The sequence below is a fragment of the Canis aureus genome, chromosome 15 (assembly GCF_053574225.1).
Source record: "Canis aureus isolate CA01 chromosome 15, VMU_Caureus_v.1.0, whole genome shotgun sequence".
NCBI lineage: Eukaryota > Metazoa > Chordata > Mammalia > Carnivora > Canidae > Canis > Canis aureus.
The window spans coordinates 26,275,605-26,291,296 of record NC_135625.1 but is presented as its reverse complement, the minus strand read 5'-3'; the positions used below and the strand labels follow the sequence as shown (position 1 = coordinate 26,291,296).

The following is a 15,692-nucleotide window of genomic DNA, read 5'->3' as shown; positions in this document are numbered from 1 at the left end:
TATAGTGTCTACTGTAGTAAATCCCAGGCACTACACAATAACTCTCTTAAGTCTCATTGCTACCCTGCAAAGTCTTTTTGTTATCCTCATTTTACAGATGAGGAAGCCAAAGCCCTGAGAGGCTGTCACTCTTCATTTATCTGTTGATAAATCATCTGTTGCCATCATCTTTCATTTATCTTATTCATTCTTTATGTTTTTGTCATAGATTTATGGATAACCTTCAGACAGAAGTTCTAGAAATAGAATTCCTTTCCTACTCTAATGGGATGAACACTATCAGTGAAGAAGATTTTGCTCATATTCTTTTACGATATACAAATGTGGAAAATACATCAGTATTTTTGGAAAATGTGCGTTACAGTATACCTGAAGAAAAGGTATCTAATTCCCTATATCTATTTTATTACATATATTATAATTGTGTACATCTATAGAATATATCATCCTTTCTTAGTTCTTTTTCTCCTCTGTGGATTATTAGATATTTTGGATATATTTCATTCTCTTTTCCTCAGTGTCCTAAGTTGTCTGGCTAAATTTTAAAAATTGATTAATGTAAAATTCTGGGTAGAGATTCATTAGATCTTAGATATGCTTAAAACCTTTAAGGTTATTAGCAGTTGTTTTATTCAAATTTTGAATATCGTTTTTGAAGAGAATTCTGCTGAGATATATGCTTTGACTACTACATAAACATCCCCTCATATAAAAGTTTATATTGATATCATTTCAGTCACACTTTATTTTGTAATATTCTTAATAAAAGGTCATTTGAAGATAGCCATTGATGAGTGAGTGATCTTATCAGCAAGTGAAGTGAAGTGAAGTTTTTCAAAGAGTTTGGATGGCATGAATGGTTAAGAACGTGGGACAACTGATTGTCTATTTGTTTAGCAGCAAATGTGTTGTCAGCAATTCTGAGCAGTTGCATTACCTAGTGGTATTTGAATGCATCACTGCAACTAAATAGAACTGGTGTTACAAGTACCCCTTCAAGCATGAGATGTTTTGGATATATTGCCTTCTATTTGTGTTTATAGAAGGGTCAAGTTAATCTATCCAAGAGAAACTTGCAAATAGTTTGACTTTGTTTAAAATGGATACACTGTGACAGTGCTAACAATTCTTCAGTTTCCTAAGGAATGAGAAGAAAAGACTTGATGCATTTGGCTGTTAGTTTACATAATCTCTTAGGGGACTTTTATCTGTTTTACATGATAAACTGAATTTTTCAATTCATAGACACGTCCCTAAAAATAAATATTAGAAGTTCTACTACTGCTAGGATATTATTTAGGGCCTTAATGAGTCGGCTTTCTTTTTCTTTTATCAAATGGCAACATAGAAATCTGTAACTCAAAAAGTTCAATTCCAGGGTGAAGAGTATATGGGAACTCTTTATACTATTTTTTAGTTGCAAAAATCTAACTTGCTGCTGGATTAGATTTCAGTGTAAAAGAAAAAGAGGAATCAAGAATTCCTAGGGTTTGGGCCTGAACCGCGTTGTCAAACAGTGGTGCCATTCATTGAGCTAATAAGTAAGACTGCAAGTTTGGGGTTAGGAAATCGTTTCATTTCGGACAATTTAAGTTGAGATTGCTATAAGGTATCTAAATGAAGAAACAACTTAGGCAGTTGGATATGTTATGGTGACTCTGAAATGTTAAGGTGCAATCAGGACTATTTTTGGTAATCATTAGTGTATAGACTTGCAAACAGCTTAAACATGTTCCCTGGATTTCAGACTTTTACATTGTACTGTCTACTCAGATCTCAACTTGGGTATCTAGTAGATACCTCAAAACTCCTGATCATCCCCAAAATTTCATACACCATCTTTCCTGCCTCATTAATGAAATCTCCATTTCCCCTAGTTGTTCTAGCCAAAATTTTGGACTCCTTACTTTCACATTCCACATAGAATCCATCAACAGATCCTCTCGACACTGCCTCCATCAGAATTTGACCATTCTTGTCATCTCCACTGCTAAACTACCCTTGCCAGGATTCTCTCTTGCCTGAATTATTACAGTTGCCTCCTAAATCATCTCTTTTCTTCCTAGCTTTGCCTCCCTACAATTTGTTCTCCATTTAGCAATTAAGGAAATGACATATAACATGATTCAGATCTTTTTAACTTCCCATTTTACTCAAAGTAAAAGTTAAAATCCTTACAGTGGCCTACAAAGCCCACACCAGCTGTTCCCTCATTTCCTCCTACCTCATTTCCTCCCATTCCCCGCCTTGCTTCCTCTGCTTCAGTTACACTGACAGCTTGATTGCTTTTCAACACCAGGCAGTCTTCTATCTCAGGGCTTTTGTATATGTCCTTTATCTGCCCAGAATGTTCTTCTCTTAGATATCCACATGGCTTCCTATGTTATTTCTCAATGAGGCCTACTCTTTCCAATCTAATGTATAAATAATCACCTATCATATAAATAATATATAATCTATTATATAAGTAATAATCTATTGTATAAGCTATAACCCCCTCCCTTCGTATTCCCTATTCTTTTTTCCCTTATCTTTTTATTCCATAGCATTATCATCATCTAACATACTATATTATAGTATGCAATATAATATAGGCTTAGTTTTTGTTTATTTTTCATTATTTATCTAGGTAAGCAACAAAACTTGTTTTTTATTATTATTATTATTTGTTGTCTGTCTCCCCGACTAGAATGTAGCACTGGTATTTCATCTTTTTTATTCATTCATATATCCTCAGTACCTAGAATGCCTATTGAATGAATTGATAGTATTTAAAGAAGTAGAACTTAAAGCTTTTCTGTTTTTGTGAATTTTACCAGCAGATACATTCATTCATGTGAAATGGCAGATATACAAGGTTATTTATTAGTGTTGTTTGTAATAGCAAAAGATTGGAAACTATCTAAATGTCTTTTAGTAAATCAGTAGTTAAATGAATTATGTTGTATCTATAGAATAGAAAAGGTATTCCCGAAAAAAGATGAAGAAGATTCTTTATATACTACTATAGAATGATCTCCAACACACAGCAAGTGAAAAAGAGCACAGTCTCAAACAATGTGTATAATATACTACCATTTGTTTTTTTTTTTTATTTATTTTTTTTATTGGTGTTCAATTTACCAACATACAGAATAACCCCCAGTGCCCATTGTTTAAAAAGATAGCCTATGCTAATTCTGGAAGGACCCACATAACTAGAGACAGTGGTTCCTCCAAGGAAAGGAACTGCATGGCTAAGGAAGGGTGGGAGGGAGGGAAATTTTGCATTGTACATGCTTTTGTCCCTTTTGAATTTTGAAAAGATGAGTATAGTGCCATATAAAATAACTTAAAAATTGTAAATGCCCTCAGACCAGGTTAACTTATCTAGAAGAGAATGTAGGTAGAGACTATAGAAGAGAGAGGGTTGCTCATAATAACTATGTAATGTAAATACTAATAAGAAAGTAGTAAAATTCACTATTAAGTTTGAGGAAACTTGTTCAGAAAGATTTAAGTGACCTGTCTCAGGTCATTCAACCAGTAAATTTTCAAGTTTGAATTTTCTGTTTATTCCAAAATGGTCCATTTCCCTCAACCATTTAAAGTTGTTTATATATTAAAAGTTATTATCTAGTTGTCAGTTAGATCAGTTACCTATTCAAATTATTCATAACATGCATTTTGTGTTGAGAACAAATGTAGTTTACTCTTGAGGCCCTTGTAAGTCCATATTTTCTGAATGGTTATTTTATTTGGCTGATAATGTTCTAATGATTTATTTGGATTTTTCGAGTTAATCTTTTTCTCATTCTAGTCTTTTGTTTATTTTGTTGTGGTAAACATCATGTAACGTAAACCATCTTAAATTGAGCAATTCAGTGGACACAGTGTGAATACCATCTTTATTTCCAAAACATTTTCATTACATCTAAAGTAAACCCTATTCTTATTAAGCATTTTCCTCCAGCCTCTAGGATCTGTTGTCTGCTTTCTGATTCAGTGGATTTACTTATTCTATTTTATATAAATAGAATCATATAGTATGTAACCTTATATGTTTGGCTTCTTTCATTATATTATTGAGGTTCATGTATGTTGTAACTTGTATCAGTGCTTCATTCCTTGTTAAGGCCGAGTAATATTCTACTGTATGTATACTTTTGTTTATCCATTCACCTGTCCATGGATGAATATATAGATTTTTTAGTTCTAGCCATCCTAGTGGATGTGAAGTGGAATCTGTGTAATTACCATTAGCTCTATCTTAAATGGAATTCTTAATTTCTTCATATAGCTTTGAGTTAGAATATGGTTTCCTTTCTTTTTAGCCTTAATGACTCCCTTTAGCATTTCTTATAGGACAGATCTGCTAGTAATGAACTCCCTTGGCTGCTGTTTATTTGAGGATGTCTTACTTCATTTTTGAAGGATAATTTTACCACATATTGTTTATCTGAGAATAATCATTTTTGACTTTGCCACTTATAGAATTCTTGATTTTCAGATTTTTTTCTTTTAGCACCTGAACTGTTCTACTCACTTTTGGCCTCATGGTTTCTGATGAAAAATCGGCTGTTAGTCTTACTGAGGATCTCTTATTTATGAAGAAGAACTTGTCTCCTGCTGCTTTCATGAATGCTATTGTCTTATGACAGTTTAAGTATATGTCTTGTTATGAGTCTTTTTCAATTTATTCTGCTTAAGGTTCATAAAGCTTCTTGAATGTGTAGACTTTATCTTTCATCAAATTTCAGAGAAATGTTTTCAATCATTATTTTTAAAAATATTCTCTCTGCTCTGTTCTCTCTTTTTCTCTCTTTTCCCATAATGTGTATTTTGGTATGCTTGATGGTATCTGCAGGTTCCTTAGGTTCTGTTACTTTTCTTCAATTTTTTTTTTCTTTCTGTTCCTCAAACTGAATGCTTTTAATTGTCCCATCTTCAAGTTCATGGATTCTTTATTCAGCTTGCTCAAACTTGCTGCTGAACATCTACTCAACTTTGCATTTCGGTTATAGTACCTTTCAGCTCCATAATTTTTATTTGGTTCTTTGTACAGTCTCCATCTATTGATATTCTCATTTTTTTTACAGATGGTTTTCCTGATTTCCTTTATTTCTTTATCCATGGTTTCCTTTAGCTCTTTGAGTGTATCTAAGACGGTTGATTCAAAATCTTTGTCTATTTAGTCCAATGATTAAACTTCTTAGGGATGGTTTGTTGACTTTTTCCCCTGTCAATGGCCATATTTTCCTAATTCTTGTATGCATTGTAATTTTTTGCTTAGCATAACTTTTTCAAAGTTCAAATTTCAGCACTTCATTGCCAAATAATACTTTATTATATAGATATACCACATTTCTTCATTTGTCAGTTGATGAATTGTTTTTGAGTTGTTTTCAGTTTGACTATTCAAATTATGCTGCTATGAACATTTATATACAATTTTTTCATGTGGACATATGTTTTGAATTGTCAGAGAATTAGATATATACTTCAGAGGAAATAGCTGGGTCACATTGCATCCTTAATTTTTAACATTTTAAAGAACTACCAAGCTGCTTTCCAAAATAGCAATATTAATCCCAATAATAATGTATGAAATTTCGAATTTCTTCACCTTTTCTCCACAATAACACTTATTATTGCCTGTCTTTTTATTTTTAGTCATCTTAGTGGATGTGAAGTGGGACATTGTGGTTTTGATTTGCATTTCTCCAGTGAATAATGATGCTGGGCATCTATTCCTATGCTTTTTGGCCATTTGTACATTTTCTTTAGGGAAATATCTATTCAAGTCTTTTGCCCATGTCTTCATAGTTTGCAAATATTTTCTCCTGTGGGTTGTCTTTTTACTTTCCTTGATAGTACCCTTTAATATACAAAAGTGTTTTCTTTTGACAAAGTCTCATTTGTCTATTTTTAGTTTTGTTGCTCATACTTTGGATGTCATATTTAACACACCACTACCAAGTAGGAGATACAACATCCCTTCCACTTTGAAAATAAATAACATATCAATGTAAAAAAAAAAAAAAAAAAGAGGGAAGAAACTGTTGCCCAATTCCAAGATCATGAAATTTTTGTTTCTGGTTTTGTAGGATTTTTACAACTCTAGCTATTAAATTTAGGTCTTTGATCCATTTTCAGTTAAATTTTGTATATAGAATGAATTAAGAATTCAACTCCTTTCATTTACATGTGGATATACAGTGTTCCTAGCACTATTTGTTTAAAAAGGTGTTAAAAAGAAAGACATTGTTTCTCCAGTAAATGGCCTTGGCATTTTTACTGAAAATCAATCTTTTCATAGGTATTTGGGTTTATTTCTGAACTCTCAGTTCATGTCTTTCTGATGCTTTAACTTTTTCAGTTATCATCACTTTGTTTTTGTTAAAATGTAAGTTACTTCTTTTCACTTCACTTCTAACAATTAGGACACATTTCATTCAAATCCAGATGATGCATTACAAAAGTGATTCTGGTAGTGAAGGTGGAGAAGAAGAAGAAATGGCCATCCTCCCTCTCTCTGACCCACTTTCCCTCACTGCTGTTAGAATGGATTGCTTTAAATTATCTCCCTCAAGATGAATGCCCTGTTTTTCAGTTTACGATTCCATATTTCCAAACACAAAGAGTTTAAACCTATATAGAAGAATTACTATACAGTTTTGAATTTGAGTTGGCTTCTCAACATGAGAACACTATTTTGAAAATATATGAAGATTCAGATGGCGAACATTGTATTCCGTCATTCTGTGGTTTGCTTCTTAGTCTTATGTTCCTTACAAGTATTGGCATTTTTGTTTATACTTCACTTAAAAATTGCCGTGGCAGCTGGTCGCAGCATAAACTGACACGGAACCCAAACAGTGACCAGTTTCCCTAGCAACAAGCGCTCCGCATCAAGACAGACCCCTTCTGGCTCAGTCCCCCTAATTGATTCATACACTCTCCCTGGAAAATACGGCAGGTGGGATCAGGTCACAAAGCAGGATCCAGGGCTGGGGTGGCCATAAATGGATATAAGGAAAGACAAAGAGAAAATTGTGAAAAGAAATGACAGTGAGAATTCTCCTCACAAGTAAAAATTAGGGTTGCAAGTGAAGTGGAAAAAATGTATACCAAAAATTAGTATTATTTTGATATTTTGATAATAAATTGGTAATGAATATTATTTCGATAATCATTTAATCAGTAGTTGGCTTATATTAGACTCTTCTGGTTCTTTGCCTGGCTTTCCAGTGCTACCTTGCTAGTTTTCCTTTCCCTTTTTCGACTATATTAAAGTGTTCAATTGTTAAGCCTCAGCTCTTGGCCTCTGCTCTTTTTCTGTTTTCTTTCTCAATTAATTTTGCTGAGAACACAGTAATTAAATGTAGGTCTTTATGTCCAAATTTGTATTATCTGAAATACATTGTGCTTGCTTCAAATAATGTTCCTGTTTATTTGAACTAGTAGCAGTAGCAATAATTGCAATTTATGTAAGTGACATTCTAGAATTCTTTCCACAGTTCCTCACTGAGCCCTGTGTGTAGTGCCCAGACCTGTGAGTGTACACTCATTGCACTTCCTCCTGCTGTCCTGACAGTGCTATCATGGCAGAAATAAGTACACTGTTTTTGGCTTATTCAACATGTTGATTTTTGCATTGTCATGATTACAGATGTTGATTACCTAATACTAAGCTGTATTAAAGGAATACATGTAGAGGAGAAACAGGTGTTTTAGGGATTGTTTTCCTCTTTTTTTTTTCTTAATCATATTTACTTACAGGGTTTAAAAAATTTAGGCCTGAAATACAGAATTATCACAACTGAAACTTTTTTATTCATTTTTGTTGTATCATTTTTTGAAACCTGTGCTGATATGACAGTGGGGTTTTTTTATTTTAGTTTTTAAAGATTTTATTTATTTATTTATGAGAGACACAGGGAGGGAGAAGCAGGCTCCATGCAGGGAGCCCAATGCGGGACTCGATCCTGAGACTCCAGGATCATGCCCCGAGCCGAAGGCAGATGCCTAACTGCTGAGCCACCCAGGCATCCCGATATGACAGTGTTTTAAAAATATTTTCACCTGTTATTGCTATTGGTCACAACCCTATGCAGTGGAAATATATCTGAGTGAATTTTACATTCTGCTTGGAGAAAGGTTTCAGAATCTACCCTGGAAATGTTTATTTACAAGATACATCGCAGATGCTTAATCTATTTATTTCTAGTAAGTATACTTATTATAATAAATTTGGCAAAACTAAATATATTTACATATATTCTCCCACTATAGGGTATCACATTTGATGAATTCAGATCATTTTTCCAGTTTTTGAACAACTTGGAAGACTTTGCAATAGCCTTGAATATGTATAATTTTGCAAGTCGTTCTATAGGACAAGGTAAGTAATCATCTTTCAAAACTTAAAAGCAAAAAATAATCCTATGTTGTTTCTAGGGACTTTGACAACAAATTAATGCAGTATTTCATATTAGCCATCAAGTTGCCTGAAAGTATGGTGTATACTTCGATGGGAAATCTATTTTCCCTAAGCAGAGTTTTGGGGAAATTTGCTAAGTTTTTCCATTGAGTCTATTACTGGCCTTCATTTCATTTTATGGGGAAGAACTAATGATGCTTATAAATATCCAAAGAGGAAGAAACCTCATAACCGCTGGTAACCTTGAGGGATGTATATCTATCTACAGAAGAGCCAACTGGCTTAAGTGTCTTGATAACTTATTCATCTTAATCTTTAAAGTGTCTATCGCGGATAGTAGGTGCTCATTAAACATCCACTGACTATAAATACATTATTAACCTAAGATACAGCTACTTATTGGCCCTTTTAATTCAAACCACAGAAATTTTCTGTTCCCTAAAAGATAGCATGATTAACGGAAGAGTCATGTGTTACATAAGGTCATGACCCCCGTTTGGAAAAACTTCTTTTATAACCTTTCAAGTAATTAACACATTATAAAAACATTATTAACTATTTACTTCTTTTCTGTAACATTTGTCTAGATGAATTTAAGCGCGCTGTCTATGTAGCTACTGGCCTCAAACTTTCACCACATTTAGTGAATACAGTCTTCAAGATTTTTGACGTTGACAAAGATGATCAATTAAGTTATAAAGAATTTATTGGAATTATGAAAGACAGACTCCATAGAGGATTCCGGGTAAACCTATAAATTTGAAGCCTATTGATATTCTTTTTAAAAACAAAAAAAGGAAAAAGCTCCATCTGTTTCAAAAACAATTTCTATTAATTTTTAAGGATATAAACATGAAATGTTATATTTGACAAGAGAAAACATAAGATTGTACTTATTTTCAAAACTTTGAGGTGTTAAAAGTTAATGCTTTTTAAAAATATAAATCAATTTGAATTTTAGTAACTTTTTTTCGTATGCAATTAACTTAATGTCTCCATCTCAGTTTGTGGGGAGAAATGTTGCCAAATATTTTTTGATTAATTCATTCAGCACACAGGCAGTTCAGACTTGGTACTAGATAATCAAATAGCACGATTTCCATTTTGCATGATGCAGAGTTCGACCAGCAATTTGAGGCTATTAAGTCACTACATCTTCAGTAACTTTAAATAGAAAACAAAGTTAAAAAAACTTTGTTGAACTGTTTTTTTTTTCCTGTTTACATCTTATATTGAAAATTATTAATGATTTTTTTTCTCAGAAATGTGTTTTAAGTAATGAAATGTAGTATAGGTCAACAAAAGTTCATACATTTAACATATTTGTAGATGTGCCACAAGAAAAAGTTTTCTGTTAACAGCTAGAATGTTCTCTTTGGTAAGAATACCCCAAAGTACTATACATCTAAAAAGATAAAAAGTTATATATGCCAAAAAAAGAAAAAAATCAAGAAATCTTAATATTTTTAAAGATTTTTCATGATTTTTGTAAATCCAAGCCCTGTTGGTCAAGATATTGTGTACTTAACTGCCACCTAGTGGTCAGTTGTTAACATTTGAGTCTGATAGCACAAATACCTGAAAGGATAAATATACATTGAAAATAACTTACTTTTCCTCAAAAACTTTAGAGCAGCAAGATGGAATTAAAATACAAACTATGCTATAAAACCTGTGACACTGTATTTCTCTCTCAAATGTTTAATGTTTTTCTTTTGGTTTACTTTTTATTGCATACCCCATATTTTTATTGCATGCCCTGTAACGTTTTAGTTACATTTGCGTACTTTTAATCCTTTGTTCTACAGGGTTATAAAACAGTTCAGAAGTATCCCACTTTTAAATCCTGTCTAAAGAAGGAACTTCATAGCAGATAAGTATGTTAGTCTCTCTAAGTTCATTCAGTAACGAAGGATCATAATTTATTATTTTTTATTATGACATTTAGGAAAGAAACAGAATTATAACTATTTTTACTTTTAGGTCACTAATTCAGTTTACAAATTAATCTTCTAATGATTTCATTTTAGACCAGTAATTTAAGAATCAGTCACTCCAAAGCATTAGTTTGCTATTAGGCTGTGGTCCAAAAATGAACTAGAATGAATAATCATTTGACTGGAATTCTCTTGGAGGGTCTTGAATAAAAAATTTTCTGTTAAACCTACAATTTTGTATCTGAGAAGATACAATACAATGAATCCAAATAGGATTTTTATAATCTAGGACCATTAGCATCTAAGGAATATTAGTTACTGTTTTATAGGATCATGTCCAAACATCTGCTGTAATAATAGTAGGTAACTTTTTAGTTATTTAGGTTCCTGGCCCTATATGAGGTGTTCTACATGTAGTGTCTCATTTAATCCTCACAGATGGATGTCCCATTTAAAAGCAGGGAAAATAAAGATGTACTGAGTAATTTACCCAAGATAACTTGCTAGTAAATGGCTCACTAGGATTTGAGCCCCATTCTGTCTGATGGCAAAGCTATCTTATTTATTGTTCACTAAACTATCACCACAGAATGCAGTAGTTGAGGAAGATGCAGGAAATTCATTCAGTTTATGTCAGTCCAAAGAAATAATTCAAATTTGCTGCTCATCTCCAGAATGAGAGGTTTGCTTTTCCTTTTTTCTTGTGAAAGTCTATCGTAGCTACAAAATTTTGGTTGGATTGTAGGTTCTCCTTAAGGTAGATCTAAACAGTGAAGGTTTCGTTAATTTATACATGCTTGCAAATATGTGTATTCCCTGCTGTTTCTCCCGAGCTTGAAACATTTGTATTTGTCTATGGCAGTGTTTCCCAGAGTAGTTCCATAGGCTATCAGTATGTATCATTCAAAAAACACAAAAAAGCTGCTTAGTCAAGTAAGTTTGAGAAATACCATAATAATAAGCATGGTTAGGTAAGTTTCTTCTACGTTAGAACTTATGAAATGTTAATATGCCACTATTTATTTGTCTCTCTAAGAGAAAACCCAAGTATCCACTATTTTGCAAAGCTTTCAGATCTAATGTTTTATGGAACACATTTGGGAAACTCATTTTGGGTCTAAAATGTTTAGCAGCAAGTAAGCTTATTTATCTATCTAAGGTGGTAACTGTTGAGTGAACAAAAGAAGTCAGATCTTCTTCCTCTATTTGAAAGAACTTCATCTGCATATAAGAACTTTCGCTAACATTAGAAAAAAGTAGGACCATACTATTTGTTCACTTAAGTAGTATTCTCAACCATGTAGTAGTACATAGAACCATAGACAAAAACAACATTTCTTTTAAACCTTTGTAATACCGAAGGTTAGACAAGTTACTAAACAAAATACTAAAATTTAAGTTTAAAGGAAATGTTTTGTTGTTTTTGAATCCTGTATTTTCTGTTGAGTGTTTTTATGATGTGCCTTACTGTTTCACATTAATATCATAATACTAGTTAGTTAATGTCATCACCTCTTGATTTCATCCTAAATATTGCTTATAGGTAATACATATAATATTACATATATATACATATATGTATTTTTTTTAATTAGGTACTTATAAAGCAGAGTTTTAACGATTCTTATCTACACGACAATGGAAGAAGCACAAATTTCAGAGAGTGGAAGCAGGTCTGAGATCAGAACATGTGGAAATGAAGGAAAAGATGAAATGCTAATTATAATTTTTCTTGACCGAACTCTTAAACAAAAGACAGATAAAATGCATCTTCTCATTAACTTTACATGTTACATGTTATCAAGTTGAGCTTTTACCTTGATTTACTGAATTCTTTGTACTTTTTCATTCCCTTCAGAAGTATGTAGATACTTCCAATGACTATATAAGAATGTATTTTAAATATTTTTTTATTTATTAGAAATTGCCTCATTTTAAAATACAATGTGACTCCTGGAATCTAGATCATTTAAAAATTAACAGCAACAACATATTTTCTTTGGTTTTGAACTGTGAACTTATTTTCAGAAAATGAATATTCCTTGAGATTTATTTTAGGGCCTTTAGAATTGTTTATAAATCCCCATTATTACCAAGTTTTTAATTACATTAAGATAGTTTTGAAAAACAAATAGAAATTAAGCCAACTATATAATACACTGTGATGGTTTACATTATACTTTTACTTATAAAAGTACTCATTATACATTGTGTGAATCATATAAAGTTTTTAAAAAGTTTTTGTTCATTTACCAAAATCATCAGAATGTTTGGTATTCTTTTATGTATGCAGTAAAGAAATTTAAAATGTAGATTCTTTTTTCTCAAAAAAAGTCACATCTTGATGGTAGAAGCAGTAGCATTTATGGCAGCCATCCCTGTCCTTGCAATTATGGTCTTGAACATGCTGCTGCTCCTCACTGCAGATGGCATATGTTCATAACACCAGTCAAAATAGTCTCTTGCAGCTTTGCAACTTCCTGCATATTGTTAGTCTGTGAGTACTATAAAATGCAAATATAAAATGGTTTAGAAGAGTGATGTATATATTTAATAGAATATTTTGTTTCTTGTAAAAGGACCACATGCAGAAGGGATGCCAGTCAGTAATAATGAATAATTTAAGAATAATTCATTATTTCAAAACAATATGACTTAAAGAGAAACTTTCTAGTGAGAAACAAAATGAGACTTTCACATGGAGAAAATAATTTGATAGTACTTAATGGAAGTCTGTTCAATTAAAAAGTGTAATTTATAAAAGGATACTGTGCAAAAATAAGACTGAATTTAAGTTAATATATTTATATATTATATGTAGAAGATAAGTTCATTTATCTTCTTTTTTAAGATGTATTTAATGTAAATTGCACACACTCCAACTATTACCTTGCTTTTGCATATGAAAATAGGAAATACTTTGGTTTTATAAGTTATTAATGTGAAGTTGATAGTTCCACATCAGCCTATTTATAAAAATATTATTTCCAAGAAAAAGTTACTATTAGCATTAATGTATTTGTTAAACTTTTTAACATTCTTTATCTGGTATTATTTATTACATTGATATAGAATTATATGATTCATAGATTTGAAGATTCCATATGGTATAATAGTTTAATTTCACCTGCTTTGAAGGTTGATTCAATTGACTAACTACATGAAAATGCCAGTCCACTCATTTAACATGACCACGGCCTGTTTTATCTTGCACTGAATGTTCTCGATAGTAATTATTTGATATCCAGAAAAATTTTTTTAATGCAATTTACTTTTATCTTTGACTATAAGCTATATTATCTTGCCTACGTGGAGAAATTGCTATTGAGAACAGTTCTATAAATATAGATTTAAAAATGAATTCGTTCACTAAAATTCTTCATAATTCTGTCAGTCTCCTAAGGTATCCTACATATGCAGTCTTTATTGCTTTTCAGTGTAAATGAATTTTCCTTTACTTAAAAGGCTGCAGCATAATACTAAAATGGGAATAAATAAAATATTCTGATTAAATGAAAAAAGTAGTAAATTACAGTCCCTCTGTATTATCACTGTTGAACTCTATCATCTATAAAATGGGAGGTAAAAACATCTCCCTGGATTTTTGTTTACATCAATTAAAAAACTGTTAATGCTCTGAAAATAGTAACAGACTAAATGTATGCTGTTATCCTCAGTATTTCCTTCTACAAATTATTCTTTGGAAACATGAAGCTATAGATAAATTTTAGTGTCATACTTTACAGAAAATCTACATCCTAAAAGGTTTTTGCTATTTCTCAGGATCATTTCATATTTAGAAATTCATTTAACTTAAGTCCCAATTTATTGTTTTTATTATAATACATAATTGTAAAATAACAAAGTGTTGTACATTCTTATATTATCTTAAAATAAATATACCTGCCCTTGAACTAAGAAACTTATTAGTACTTTGTTTTATGTATATCTGTGGACTACTGTCTTTCTGAAAAATGTCAGCTTTGAACTTTGAAAATTTTTGTTGATAACCAAACCGACATTGATTTTAGACCTTCTGGTATGGCAATACATGCCAATGAGATTAATCTCACCAGTATTTTAGTAGGTGTAAATAAATAAATCACAGAGCCATAAAGCTTCTCAAAGTGTATAATAGGAATTCATATATTGTAGAATTATAGTCATAGGTACTGGAAAGCTTCTCAGGAAGCTTCATGTGACTTAATGAAGTATCAATTTTGCTTTACAGAACTGAGTGTTTAAATGTCTTAAAGTGATTAAACCAACACTACTAATGTTGGTATGTGGTAGACCTCATTTTACTAAGACAACTCCTATTCTTTTATAGCCATAAATTAACATTTAACATAGTGCTTTTACTTCCATAGGCTGTAAAAATATGAATTGTGTAATATTCACTAAGTATTAAATAAAAATTCTAAGTGATAAGAAAACATTATGTGTTTTTTTCTTTTAATTGGCAGCACTTTTATTTTTTTCGTAGCTCATGAAATAACTTTGTCCTACAATCAATCACATCTTATATTCTGTGAAATACTGTATGAGGAAAATCAATGCAAAGATATAATTCTCTATATCTTTATAATCAGTAGATCACAATCAGTATTTTTGGCACACTAAAAACTGAGGAATATACCTATAATTGTGACTACAGGCACATAAATATACAATGCTTAGAGGAAATAAAAACATTGTTATTAACGTTTTCTGGAAAAGATAAATTTTGTCCAGTATTATAAAGGAAGAGAAGGACAAACAATTATGGGAAGCAGGATGGAGAAAGTAAGTAGAGAATTGGAGAAGGGATCTGAATGAGGAAAGATTTTTTAAATTGAGATTGAACAGTTTTTAGAAAAATTTAAAGAAATGCATAGACAGTTCTTAAAAAAAACAAATTTAAAGAAATACAAGTTAAATTATTAATGACAATATATCCCTTCTCATGTCAAACTGAAGAGATGGAATAGTTTGGAATGTACAGTGTTGGTTAACTATGTGTGGCAATTAACAGTGAGGCCATATGTTTGGGTGCAACATCTTTGGAGAGCAATATATAGAAATAGCCCAAAGTTTTCACCTAGAATTTTACTTCTGGGTTGTAATATCCCAATACATATGTTGATAAATTTGTGTGCCAACAAATATAACTGTACAATGACATTCATGTGACTATGAAAAAGAATGAAGTCCATTTATGATATGAGATGATCTGCAAGGCACTTTTATAGGAGCACAGCAAAGTACAGAAGAATCTACAATATGCTGCGTCTATTCAAAACACACTTTCATTGCATAGAATTATATTTTAAGGTATCTTCATCAAAGTTCTA

General features: G+C 31.6%; 1 protein-coding gene across 4 annotated transcripts in view; it reads left to right on the top strand.

The window, feature by feature from the left end:
• MICU3 (mitochondrial calcium uptake 3) overlaps positions 1-14,795 on the top strand; it is a 95,356-nt gene extending 80,561 nt beyond the window's left edge. For all 4 annotated transcript variants that reach the window (XM_077848941.1, XM_077848940.1, XM_077848939.1 and 1 more), the window contains 5 exons: positions 209-380; positions 8,275-8,383; positions 9,010-9,167; positions 10,231-10,299; positions 11,955-14,795. In XM_077848941.1, coding sequence (XP_077705067.1) covers positions 209-380; positions 8,275-8,383; positions 9,010-9,167; positions 10,231-10,299 — 508 coding nt within the window. In that variant the 3' untranslated portion in view covers positions 11,955-14,795. The remainder of the gene's footprint in view (positions 1-208; positions 381-8,274; positions 8,384-9,009; positions 9,168-10,230; positions 10,300-11,954) is intronic.
• Positions 14,796-15,692: the final 897 nt, after the last annotated feature.